Here is a 13,489-nt window from a genome sequence, read left to right as displayed (position 1 = left end):
GGCAGGAAGGATTAGGGAGAACCCAAAGGCATTTTACTCATACGTGAGGAATAAGAGAATGATCAGGGAGAAGGTACGGCCGATCAGGGATAACATAGGCAACTTGCACGTGGAATCTGAACAGATTGGGGAAGCCCTAAATGAGTTTTTTTGCTTTGCTTTTCACTAAGAGACCTTGTTGTAAATGAGAACTTTGAGGAGCTGGGATACAAACTTGACCAGATCAAGACTGATTCAGTTGATGTGCTTGAAATTTTGGCAAACATTAAGATTGATAAGTCCCCAGGGCCAGACCAGATTTTTCCTAGGTTGCTCTGGGAAGTGAGAAAGGAGTTGGTAAGCTACTGGCAAAGACCTTTGCTCCCTCACTCTCCACAGGAGTCGTACCGGAGGATTGGAGAGAGGCGAATGTTGTCCCTCTTTCAAAGAAAGGTAATAGGGAAATCCCTGGCAATTACAGACCAGTCAGTCTTACATCTGTAGTCAGCAGATTTTGGAAAGAATTCGGAGGGATAGGATTTATGATTATTTGGAAAAGCATAGCGTGATTAAAAGCAGTCAGCATGGCTTTGTGATGGGCAGGTACTGCCTCACAAATCTTATTGAGTTCTTTGAGGAGGTGACAAGACAGATCGGTGAAGGTCAAGCAGTGGATGTGGTGTATACGGACTTCAGCAAGGCATTTCATAATGTTCCCCATGGTAGGCTCATTCATAAAGTCAGGAAATATGGAACACAGAGAGACTTGGCTGTCTGGATTCAGAATTAGTTGGCTGACAGAAGACAGAGAGTGGTTGTAGCTGGAAAGTATTCTGCCTGGAGGTCAGTGTTGAGTGACCGCAGGGCTCTGTTCTTGGGCCTCTGCTCCTTGTAGTTTTTATAATGACTTGGATGAGGAGGGTGAGGGGCGGGTTGGTAAATTTGCAGATGACAGAAAGGTTGGAGGTGCCATTCATAGCACTGAGGGCTACTGCAGGCTGCAGCGCGACCTAGACAGGATGCAGAGCTGGGCTGAGAAATGGCAGATGGAGTTCAACCTGGATAAATGCAAAGTGATGAATTTTGGAAGGTCGAACTCGAATGCTGAATATAGGATTAAAGACAGGATTCTTGGGCAGTGTGGAGGAACAGAGGGATCTTGGCGATCAAGTATATAGATCCCTCAAACTTGCCACCCAAGTGGATAGGGTTGTTAACAAAACATAGGGTATTTTGGCTTTTGTTAACAGGGGGATCAAGTTTAAGAGCCACGAGGTTTGGCTGCAGCTCTACAAGTCCCTGGTGAGACCACACTTGGAATATTGTGTCCAGTTCTGCTCGCCCTACTATCGGAAAGACAGAGGCTTTGGAGAGGGTGCAAAGAAGGTTTACCAGGATGCTGCCTGGACTGGAGGGCTTGCCTTATGAAAAGATGTTGACAAAGTTCAGACTTTTCTCTCTGGAGAGAAGAAGAAAGAGAAGTGACCTGATCGAGGTATACAAGGTAATGAGGGGCATGGATAGAGTCAATAGTCAGAGACCATTCCCCAGTGCAGAATTGACTGGCACAAGGGATCAGAGTTTTAAGATATTGGGAGAAAGGTATAGAGGGGACGTCAGAGGTAGGTTCTTTACGCAGAGAGTTGTGAATGCATGGAATGCATTGCCAGTGGTGGCGGTGGTGGAAGCAAAGTCATTAGGTTCATTTAAGTGACTGCTGGACATGCACATGGACAGCAGTGAATTGAGGGGTGCGTAGGTTATTTTATTTTACAATTAGGATTAATCCTTGGCACAACATCATGGGCCAAAGGGCCTGCTCTGTGCTGTACTTTCCTATGTTCTAATTCTGGTTTCGCTCCTATAGGGAGGATGGTGTGAAACTTGAAAGGTTTCAGAAAAGATTTAGAAGGATGTTGCCAGAGTTGGATGGTTTGAGCCGTAGGGAGAGGCTGAATATGCTCAGGCTATTTTCCTTGGAGTGTCAGACACTGAGGGGTGGCCTTACAGAGATTTATAAAATCATGAAGGGCATGGATAGGGTAAACAGGGAAGGTCTTTTCTCTGGGGTGGGGGAGTACAAAACTAGAAGGCATAGATTTAAGGTGAGAGGCAAGATTTAAAAGGGATCTAAGGGGCAGCCTTTTCACGCAGAAAGTGGTGTATGTACGGAATGAGCTGCCAGAGGAAATGGTGGAGGTTGGTACAATTACAACATTTTCAAGGACATCTGGATGGGTATATGAATAGCAAATGTTTTAAGGTATATGGGCCAAATGCTGGCAAATGGGACTAGATTTATTTAGGATATCTGGTCGGCATGGACAAGTTGGACCAAAGGGTCTGTTTCTGTGCTGTATATATCTATGGCTCTATAACAGTCCAGTGACAAATACCATTAGACAATTGCCTCCCCTGCAAAGTGTTTTAATATGAAAGTGTTTCAATTTCTCACCAGTCCCTGAGCAAACCAGCTGCTCCAGAAATTCTCATTAGAAGTATTAGATTATTCTGTATTGATGGCCCATAATTCTGGCTTTTCCCCCAACAAGTCCTTGCTAATTTTAAAGGTCTCTATCAAGTCTTCTTTCATCCAAAGAAAAGACATTCAACCAGTTCAATGTTGCCTGATAATAGCTAAAATTTGGCATCTTTTTTGGAAATCCTTTTTACAACTTCTCCAGTGAAGGCTAAACCTTGGAAGACTATTGCAGACTTGATATATCACAATAAGGCTTTAAAGCAATTCTCTGCTTGCAAGGAAAATGTGTTAGATGTAGTTCACACTGTAATTTCTCAATAAAATTGTTTTGCTAGTTTTATTTTAGAATGGTACATTAAGCTAATAATGTACCCATAATCCCAGGAGATCCACTGCAAAGAAAACTGCTTGCACTTTATGAACAATTAGTCAGCACACAAAATGTATGCGACATTCATCTTCTTGAGGATGTGACTGTAATTGACTAACCTGTAACTGCTTCCATCATACTTTAATGATATAGCTGTTACAAGAAAAGCATAGAAAATGGTGAGATCAATAAAATACAGAATGATCAACTTCTATGAAGGACAAGCTTCAAAGAAATGTAATTCTCACATTTTAGTCTAATATTAATTGGATGGATATTACTATTCTAGCATTTAATTTCATTTGGTTGATGACAGGGACAACATAATTAATTTATTTGAGTAAATCGGTGTGTGTGCGTGTTCATAGATTCTTAAAGGCAGTAGGACAGGTCAATAAGGTGGTTAAGTACACATTTGGGATACTTGTCTTTATTTGTCAAGGTACTGAATTTCAGAGCAAGGAGGTTATGATGGGGCGATGTGCAATATTAGATAGGTCAAAGCTGGAGTGCTATGTGCAGTTCTGGTTGCCACATTATAGAAGGGATATGATTGCACAAGAAAGGTTGCAGAAGAGATTCACCAGGATATTGCCTGAGGTGGAGTGATTGAGGTATGAGAACAGACCAGAGAGACTGGGGTTATTTTCCTTAGGGCAGTAAAGGCTGATAGCAGATCTGATTAGGCTAGATAGAAAGAAATATTTCCTCGAAGAAGAGGTCAATAACCAGGGGGTTCATTTACAAATTAAGAAGCAGGAGGTTTAGAAGGGATTTGAGGACAAATACTTTATCCATAAGATACCTGGAACTCACTGCCTGAAGACATTTAAGAACTATTTCGATGAACATTTGAAATGCCATAGCATGAAAGACTATGGGCCAAGTGCTAGAAAATTGGGGTTGGAATATATGGATGTTTGATGACTGGTACAGATACAATAGGCTAAATGGCCTCTTTCTGTGCTGTAAAACATTTTCACTCCCTCTAACTCTGTGTGTTAATCTTTCAATCAGAATACAAGATACATAACAATTTTCAAAACATATATTTGTACTTACAACACATGAGTATCACTATTCCGACTAAGTAGATTTTTACATACAAAGAACTATTGTGGCATTGAGACAGACAGTTGAACCAAATAGCCTTTTTTACCTCTCTTTTTGCAGTACAATAAAACTAAAATGTTCAACTACCCTCAACATTGACCCCAATGGTTCCTAACCCGACTTTTGAAAAATCAATTCCAGACTACACAAATGGTCAATTTCAGACACTGTTTGTATCTTAAACAAAGGACCTAGCAATTTATTAGCAGAGCAATAGTAACTTTAGCAGAGCAAGAATTAAACAAAATAATCTAATTGGTCTATGTTTTAAACACAAAAACCTTGGTTTTCAGCTCCATTCACACAAAAGACAAACACAAAGAATAAATAAAAGAAAATAACAAAATGGCCAGATAATTGTTTTTTACAATGTGTCACTCATAGGCATTGATGATGGTTTCTTGATTGGTTTCCTGAAGATGTTGATCAGGATCATTTTCACAGTTCACCCATATAAAAGCAATAATACTTACATTGTTTTCAATTCTCTGAGCTTTCAGGAGCTGCTCTTGGTGGGTTAGGCAAGGAGCTTTCAAATCGTCAGGTTGTAACATCAACAACTTGACTTTTTTTTTCCCCCCCCACAGTAAATGCAGTCCAAAACCCAGTTCAAACTCTAAATCCTCCTTGACAAACTGATCATCTCCTCCATGAGATCCCAATCACTATTCAACATCTGCCATCTAATTGAGCATAAGGCCTTTCCCAGACTTGCTAGAATCAATTGCAGTGTACTGACCTTGTTAACAGCGTCGGCTACATATTTAAACAGTGTTCTCCCCAATAATGAAGCATCTATGAAACCTTTTGATCAGGAGCCAACCTACAATTAACATCCATAGCCTGGCTTCACAAATAAACAAAAGCTTGTTTAGTCTATTTTCTTTTTGAAACACAATCCATTATCCACAGTCCAGAACTCATCATTAGTTCACAGTTCTCAGTTCCAAACCAAAATTGATAAAATCTGTGAGAGATCTAACACAAGGAGCAGGAATAGGCATTCAGCCCCTCAAGCCTGGTCCACAATTTAACAAAATCATAGCTAATCTACTAATCCTACTGCTGATGACTTTTCATCTCCTTGTTTATCAAGAATTTTTTCACTTCTGCCTTAAAAATGTTTAAAGATTTTACAGCTGTGTATAAATGGTTTAGCATTGAAACTTTAAGCATGTAACAGATTTACTCATGAGTTTTGTATGGTTATTTTCAGCTTTAATTTGCTTTAGGTAACAACAATAATTATGGAGTAACATATGATTCTTCATTAAAGGATTTGGGCGGCACGGTGGCACAGTGGTTAGCACTGCTGCCCCACAGCGCCAGAGACCCGGGTTCAATTCCCGCATCAGGCGACTGACTGTGTGGAGTTTGCACATTCTCCCCGTGTCTGCGTGGGTTTCCTCCAGGTGCTCCGGTTTCCTCCCACAGTCCAAAGATGTGCAGGGCAGGTGAATTGGCCATGCTAAATTGCCCGTAGTGTTAGGTAAGGGGTAGATGGAGGGGTATGGGTGGGTTGCGCTTCGGCGGGGCGGTGTGGACTTGTTGGGCCGAAGGGCCTGTTTCCACATTGTAAGTAATCTAATCTAATCTACTTAGATGTACTGACTGGGACTTCTGGAAAGAATCAAATTACTCAGTAGTAGTTTAAGCAGTTTCTTAAATTATTCACTGGGGCCATGTTATCCTATTAAAGATCTGAGGTGTTGGTAAGCTAAGAGGCACAAGCTGTTACAAAACAATGACCTAACAAAGTCAGAAATTGCTGGAAAAATTCAGCAGGTCCACAAGGCTTTATGGAGATAAAGCGGATGTTTTGGGTTCATTGATCTTTCTTCAGAACAGGTGCTGCCAGATCTGCTCTTTCCAGAAATTTCTGACTTTGTTTTCCAGCATCTGCATTCTTTGGTCTTTTTGACCTAACAAAGTGATTGGTATGTTAAAGAATGACTCAGGAGTGAGTAGGAAGTGACATTCTCTTTGACAGTCAATCAAAAATTGGGCAAGATTTACTTTGAAATGCTCATAAGCTCGAAAGAGTTCAGTATGATCATGCACAGGTTTATCTAGTAAGTGTTAATGAGAGGAAATTCCTATTGGATTAGTACATAAAAAAAGGAAGTCTGAAGATTGATAGACAACTTCAGTCAAGATAACAGAACCAGATCCAGTCAACCATTATTGCAGTCATAGAGATCTAGAGTACAATTAAAGGTCCTTCAATCCATTGAATCTTCACCAGTCAAAAACAACTACCGAACTATTCTAATTACTGTTTCCATCACTTGGCTGATGGTTTTGTATACCATGGCATTGCAAGTATATATCTAAATAGTACTTAAATATAAGGAGATTTCTGCCTCTACCACCCTTACAGGTACTGACTTCCAGATTCCCACCTCCCTCTAGGTGAAAAAAAAATCCTCACTTCCCCTCGAAGTCTCCTGCTCCTTATCTTAAATCTATGCCTCTGGTCACTGATCCCTCCACCAAGGGGATATATTTCTTGCTGTCTACCCTCTTCATTCACCTCATAATTTTTTCCATTTCAATCGTGCCCCCTCCCTCAGTCTTCTCTGTTTCAAGGAAAACAACCTGCTCAATTGCTCTTCACAACTAAAGCTCTCCAGCTTAGGCAACATTCTGGTAGATCTCCTCCACATCCTCGCCAATGCAATCAAATTGCTCCTAATAACGTGGATGCCAGAACAGCACACAATACTCTGGCTGTGTTCTAACCATCTTTTTATATATTGCCAGCATATATTGCCTGCTCTTAAACTCTGTGCCTCAGATCACCAAGGAAAGTATCCCATATGCCTACAGATGTTGTGGAGGGGGGTCACCAGACCCGAAACATTAACTCTGATTTCTCTCCACAGATGCTGCCAGGCCTGCTGAGTTTTTCAAGCAATTTCTGTTTTTGTCCTGATTTCCAGCATCCATAGTTCTTTGGTTTTTTTGCCACTTGAACTACTTTATCTACCTGTCCTATTCCCTGAAGGGGCTGGTAGACAAACAGGATCCTCATGTTTCTCAGGATCCTACTGTTCATCATGTATTCCTTTACCTGATCTGTGCTGCACAAGTGCATTACCTTGCAAATATCTGGATTGAATTCCATTTGCCATAGATTAGCTCAACTATAACCTCCTGTAATCTAAGGCTATCCTCCTCACTGTTTACCAATTTTCGCATAATCCATGAATTTACTGATTAACCCTCCTTCATCAAGAGTAAATTATTTATATATACCAGAAGCTGCAGGGCCTGAACCCCAATCCCTGCAGAACCCCACTGGACACAGGCTTCCAGTTATAAAAAGGCACACTCAACCATCACCCTCTGCTTCCTGTCACTCAGCCAATTTTGTATCCAATTTGCCATATTGCCTTGGATCTCATGGGCTCTTACCTTTGCTATCAGTCTCCCAAGCAAGACTTTATCAAAAGTTTTCCAAGTAGACTATATCAAATGTATTGTCCTCACCTACACATTTGGTTAACTCTTCGAAAAATTCTAATTGCTAAGACATGACCTCTGCATTCTTTTCAGACTACAGGTTAATGTTTACAAGGTTAATGATTTAATGACCGAGTTCTCTTTATTACAAAGTTACATTTCAATGAACCCTCCTTCCATATCTTAAAAGGAAGTCAATACTATCACAACACAACTCAGGCTGCATTTACTTCTACTCTATAACCCATGACCATGAAAAAACTTAATTGGCAACCTTTAACACAGTATCTACACCCTAAACTGGATTTCATAGGCCCAAAGTCAACAGGAATGAGATAACTTGCTCCATTCCTACCTCAACACATGCAAATTATGATATATAGATGTGGCCTAGAAATCTGATTGGTGGAACAGAAGGGAATCAATGATAGCATCAACCTCCATCAAGCCACAAGATGGGTTACAGTACATTCTTAAGCAGTGGCAGAAATATAATTGATTACCTTTTTGAAAGAGAGGCAGTTCAGTATAATTGAAACTTTCAACTCTTCTCAAGTCTACAAACCATAAAAGGTTCGAGGTTTCAGTCCTACCAGAAGCATAAAATACAATCCAACTGTTGATCTTCTGCACCCATTAAGTTCCCTTGCACGTATCCTGGTGCAGCACTGACAGAAATAAACTTCGTCAGGCAGATTCTGCTGTGAAGCTACTTTGTAAAGCTGAATATTACCAGTTCAAAGAGCAGAATGAATATATGGTAAAGGCAGAGTAGCAAAGTTCCAAACTAAACTTCCGATATGAATTTTATCAAGGGTTGTTCTGTATGTGAAGAATGGAAACCACAGCAGCAGTGGGATGCCCTGTGATCAATATCATCGTTATGACTGCAGTGACAATTTTATACCAGAGTAAAAGATGGCAAAACGAATAGGGTTTCAGTGTCCCTGTCAAGTACGAGTAGAACTCAAATGTTGAAATATCTATTCTAAGAGTCAGATATTTGTGACTGGAACATACTAACATTTATTGGTTACAAATTTCACTGTACTAAGTGTTAACAATGATTTATTTGAAAGGGCAAGGTGGTGGTGGAAAGAATAAAAAAACTATTTTTACAATTAGTTAAATTAGTTGATGGTTTATGGAAGCTGGAGCGACATAAACTGATAAGGTCTTTTTGATAATCTGTGTCAATCATTCTTTGCATTTTAGGAAATATCCTATGTGAAGAGTAGAAAAATATTAAGTGCACAGTATGTTTCAGTTGCACATTCAGAATAAATACGCCTCTGCTTTTATGACAGCTACATATAAAGGTCAAATTTGTGTTTTCATTAATTTTCCCATATCTCCATTCACCTCAATTATCTAATTGAGGATTAACCCATTAATAGGTAACAGTGCCAACGGCAGTCCTTTCCGAACCTCTAACCCAACAAAATTCAAGGAAGCAATAATTCCAATTGGGTACCACACATTGGCATCCCACGGATTAAGGAATCCATTGGTTCCCGCATTCCCTCCTCGTGTATATTATTCAGTGATGTGTTGTCTTCGGCAACCAAACCAAAACAGAACATGAAAAAGTTATTCAAAGTTTGGTAGAAGATTTGTAGCTCGGGTGCTCGTTGTTGTGGTTCTGTTCGCCGAGCTGGGAATTTGTCTTGCAAACGTTTCGTCCCCTGTCTAGGTGACATCCTCAGTGCTTGGGAGCCTCCTGTGAAGCGCTTCTGTGCTGTTTTCTCCGGTATTTATAGTGGCCTGTCTCTGCAGCTTCCGGTTGTCATGGCACTCATCCACAGACTCAATCAACAAACACATCGACCTGAACCCAATATACCGGCCACTGCAGTGGACAGCTCGAACTGACAACCGGAAGCGGCAGAGACAGGCCACTATAAATACCGGAGAAAACAGCACAGCAGCACTTCACAGGAGGCTCCCAAGCACTGAGGATGTCACCTAGACAGGGGACGAAACGTTTGCAAGACAAATTCCCAGCTCGGCGAACAGAACCACAACAATGAAAAAGTTATATTGTCAATATAAACTGCAAGTATACACTTAAGGAATGCAAGCTGTAGCAACTGACTCATAGCTGGACTTTCTAACAAAACTCTGAGATAGAATGCCACATTTTTCAAAGGAGCAGCATTGCTGATTCTATCCATTACAGTGGAACCTAACAAAGATACTTATATCATTGTCCCTTGAACGATTATCAAATTAAACCAAAATTTTTAGAAAACAGTTCCTCACAAAATGAAAACATTTATCTGAAATCATTGTTTACTCAGAGTCTAAGAATTAGTTCAAAATAAAATTAGTTGGTTGCTTTGAAAAGTGCGATAAATGCTTTGGGAACTGGCAGGGGAGGGAAATTAGATAAGACCGTTTTATGTTGTAAAACACTGTACATACAGAAAACGCCAGGTCCAATTCAATGTTCTGTGCTAAAAATGAGAGGTATTTTGAGATATTTCAAAATTTCAACATGAAAGTCAGATTATAACAGGTATATTTTCCTCTGGCTTCAAAAGTGAATCTAAAAAGTGTATAGTGATTTAAGCTCATGCTAGTTTTTTTAAAAAAAACTGTTAGAAAAACATAAATCATTTCTTACATTAGCAACTGAAGATGAATATGCTAGCAATTTTGCTTTCCACGAGAAGAAGAGAAATGCACAAACAACAGTACTGAATATTACATATAGTAATGAAAAATATTCCGCTGCATTTTTATTCTTAAATGCTCCTTTAACGCTGTAACCATTGTTGGGATGGGCTCAATTTAATCAAATTGAAAAGAGAGTTCATGTTCTCTGTTAATAGGAATGTTAGCACAGGTTAAAATCTGCTTCCTGCACAACAGCAACATGAAAGAAAGATGACAAGTCTGTGAAAACAAAAGGACTTAGTCACTAAACTCAGGAAAGGCCAACCCTGAAATGGCTCATTTATACAGAAGACATGCTAGAAAAGTCGATCAGAAAGGAACTCAACTAGAAGTTGGGTGCAACCTAAGGGGGAGACAATGGTAATACAGGTTACAAAAAGTAATCAAGAAACTTTCTGCTAGAGACTTACCACAAATAAAACAACAGAGGTTGTTTTTCATTTAAAAATGAGAACAATTTAGTCTGCAGACCACCGGCTCCAGGCTATGCATTTATCAGCCTGTTGCTCGTTTTTATAGCTTATGGATGTATTTTGCACTCATGCTGCACATGACAATATGCACCATCATGGGAAAACTACATTACTTAACTTCAACTTGAGATTCTGCAAAGCTGAGTGTTGTGCTGCATTAGAATAAAACAAAGACTTACATTTTTTGCAGGTCAACTTAAAGGGTATTCTAAGGCTACTAACAACAACTTTCCTTACCTCCAGATGTTCTAAAATATATGGAGGATTGGTCATACCAAGCCTCAGCATTGCTCCCTCAGGAATTACTTCCACCAGTTTCCAAAGCAGTGTTGGAAGGTCTGTCCCAATGTCTCTTCCATATGCCCCTGTGTCTTCACTAGTCAGCCATATTTCACAGACACCTTCTGAGGGGACAGAAGGAAAAAAATTGTAAAATCTTAAGCACTCTGCTTTCTATATTCATCAACAAAAGTGTAATTTAGTATTTGTTGATATCTATCACCTCGGTGCACTTGATGTGGAGATGCCAGAGTTGGACTGGTGTGGATAAGGTCAAAAATCAAACGACTCCAGGTTATAGTCCAACAGGTTTATTTGAAATTGCAAGCTTCCAGAGCTCCACTTCTTCCTCAGGAATGGCATGACAGGGATGTCTAAGACACAGTATTTATAAGCAACAAGTTAACAATTTTAAATCTAGTTGCCCTTGTTGAATCTTTTAATGAGTTTGTAGATAGAATGCTGATTAAAATTCAAAATCGAGATTCCTTTCAAGTCTTTGCCCTGAGATAATTAAAGGTTTTATCAACATGCAAGAGGTGATATCTCAGGTTAGACAATGCACTGTACGAGTGCGACAAAATTCTATGTTTTAAGCAGAGGTCTGGTTTCAATTTTTTTGACAGGAACGAATCGTGAATGAAATAATTCCCCCCAGCGTGTGTGCGTGCATCTGTGTGTACACGCATGAGCGCGTGTGTGTGCACATGAGAGAGAGTATGTGTATGTGCATGAAAGAGTGTGTGCGCACATGTGTATTTGAGAGAGTGTGCCTGTGTATGGGAGAGGGTCTGTAGAATTGTGCGCACGAGAGTCTGTGTGAGAGAGTCAGTGTCTGGGAGTATATAGTCTGGCAGGTTACCCGTAGTGTGACATGAACCCAAAATCACACTTGAGACCGTCCTCATGGGTAGGGAATTTAGCTATCAGCCACTGCTCAGTGATTTTGCATTGTCACTTGTTGTGTGGTGTCCACTCATCCGTTATCTGCAAGTGTCTGCAAGGTCTCACAAAGGTACCATGCTTCAGGGCAACCTTGCCTACATCGTATAAGACAGGCAACACTGACTGAGTCACCAGTACTGCTGTGTACGTAGAGGGTGGTGTACCCATGTGTGATGGTAGTATCCATGTAGATGATCAAATATCTTCTGCAGAGGTTGCCAGGTCAGGTCTGTGTGGCATTATGGTCGATTGTCCTGAAGGTTCGGCAGTTTGCTACACACACACACACACACACACACACACTCAAAAATACGCCCACACAAATTCTCTTGCAAACGCACACACATACCTCCACTCGTGCAAATGGGCATACATGCCCCCTTCTCTTGCAAATGCGCGCACACACACATTCCCTCTCTCAAATGCGCGCACACCCACACTTTCAAAAAGACAAACACACACCCTCTCTCAAATCCACACAAAAATCCCCCTCTTTCAAATCCATATACACACCCCTCTCAATTCCACACCCAAACACCTGCACCCTCCCCTCTCACACACAGTCCCTCCTCCCTTTCATGCATACAAACACAAACACAATCCCCTCCCTATCTGTCACACATATACACACACACAGACAATCCCCTCCCTATCTGTCTCACACACAATCCCCTCCCTATCTCTCTGTCACACACATAATCCCCTGTCTCTCAATCACACACACACACACACATATGCCCTCTCTATCTCTGTTTCACAAGCACACACAAACCCCTCTCTGTCTCTGTCATGCACACACACAATCCCTCTATCTCTCTGTCAAACACACAAAAGCACAATCCCTCTCTATCTCTATCACACACACAATCCCCTCTCTGTCTCTCACACACAATACTCTATCTTTCTGTCACACACACACACAATCCCCTCTATCTCTCCATCACACACACAAACACACTATCCCCTCTCCATCTGTCTCACACATACACACACACAATCCCCCCGCTCTCACACACATTGCCCTCTCTGTCTCACACACGCATGCACTATCCCCCTCTTCGTCTCTCTGTCACATACACAAACACAATCCCCTCTTCATCTGCCACACACACACATTGCCCTCCCTCTCTGTCTCGCGCGCGCACACACACACACACTCAATCCCCTCTCCATCTGTGTCTCACACATATAGCTCTCTCTCTCATGTGCGCAAACACACAATCCCCTCTCTATTCTGTCTCACACGCACAATCCCCTCTCTATGGCTGTCTCACACACACAAAATCCCCATTCCATCTCACCCCCACACACATATGCATAATCCCCTCTCTAGTTCTCTCCCAAACGCACTCTCAAACCATTCACACACAATCCCCCCCTCACAAACACAACCCCCTCTTCTCTCTCCCACACACACAAAACATCCCCCTCTCGCTCTCTCACAAAGACACACACCCCCTCTCCCTCACACACACACACCCCCAGCCCTCTCTCTCTCATAGACATACACACCCGCCTCTCACACACACAACCAACCCCCTCCCTCTCATACACAAAACCACCTCCTCTCTCTCCCTCTCTCTCTCATACACACACACACACACACACACACACACCACACACAACCTCCCCCTGTATCATACACACACATAACCACCCCCTTTGACACACACAAACATACACAACTACCTTCTCTCTCTCACA

At 41.3% G+C, this 13,489-nt stretch overlaps 1 protein-coding gene across 2 annotated transcripts in view; it reads right to left on the bottom strand.

Moving 5' to 3' along the window:
• cdkal1 (CDK5 regulatory subunit associated protein 1-like 1) overlaps positions 1-13,489 on the bottom strand; it is a 600,053-nt gene that overhangs the window by 324,422 nt on the left and 262,142 nt on the right. For both annotated transcript variants that reach the window (XM_072560914.1, XM_072560913.1), the window contains exon 9: positions 10,799-10,965. In XM_072560914.1, coding sequence (XP_072417015.1) covers positions 10,799-10,965 — 167 coding nt within the window. The remainder of the gene's footprint in view (positions 1-10,798; positions 10,966-13,489) is intronic.

Source organism: Chiloscyllium punctatum, chromosome 41 (genome assembly GCF_047496795.1).
Source record: "Chiloscyllium punctatum isolate Juve2018m chromosome 41, sChiPun1.3, whole genome shotgun sequence".
NCBI classification, from domain to species: Eukaryota; Metazoa; Chordata; class Chondrichthyes; order Orectolobiformes; family Hemiscylliidae; genus Chiloscyllium; species Chiloscyllium punctatum.
This window is presented reverse-complemented; position numbering and strand designations above follow the sequence as displayed.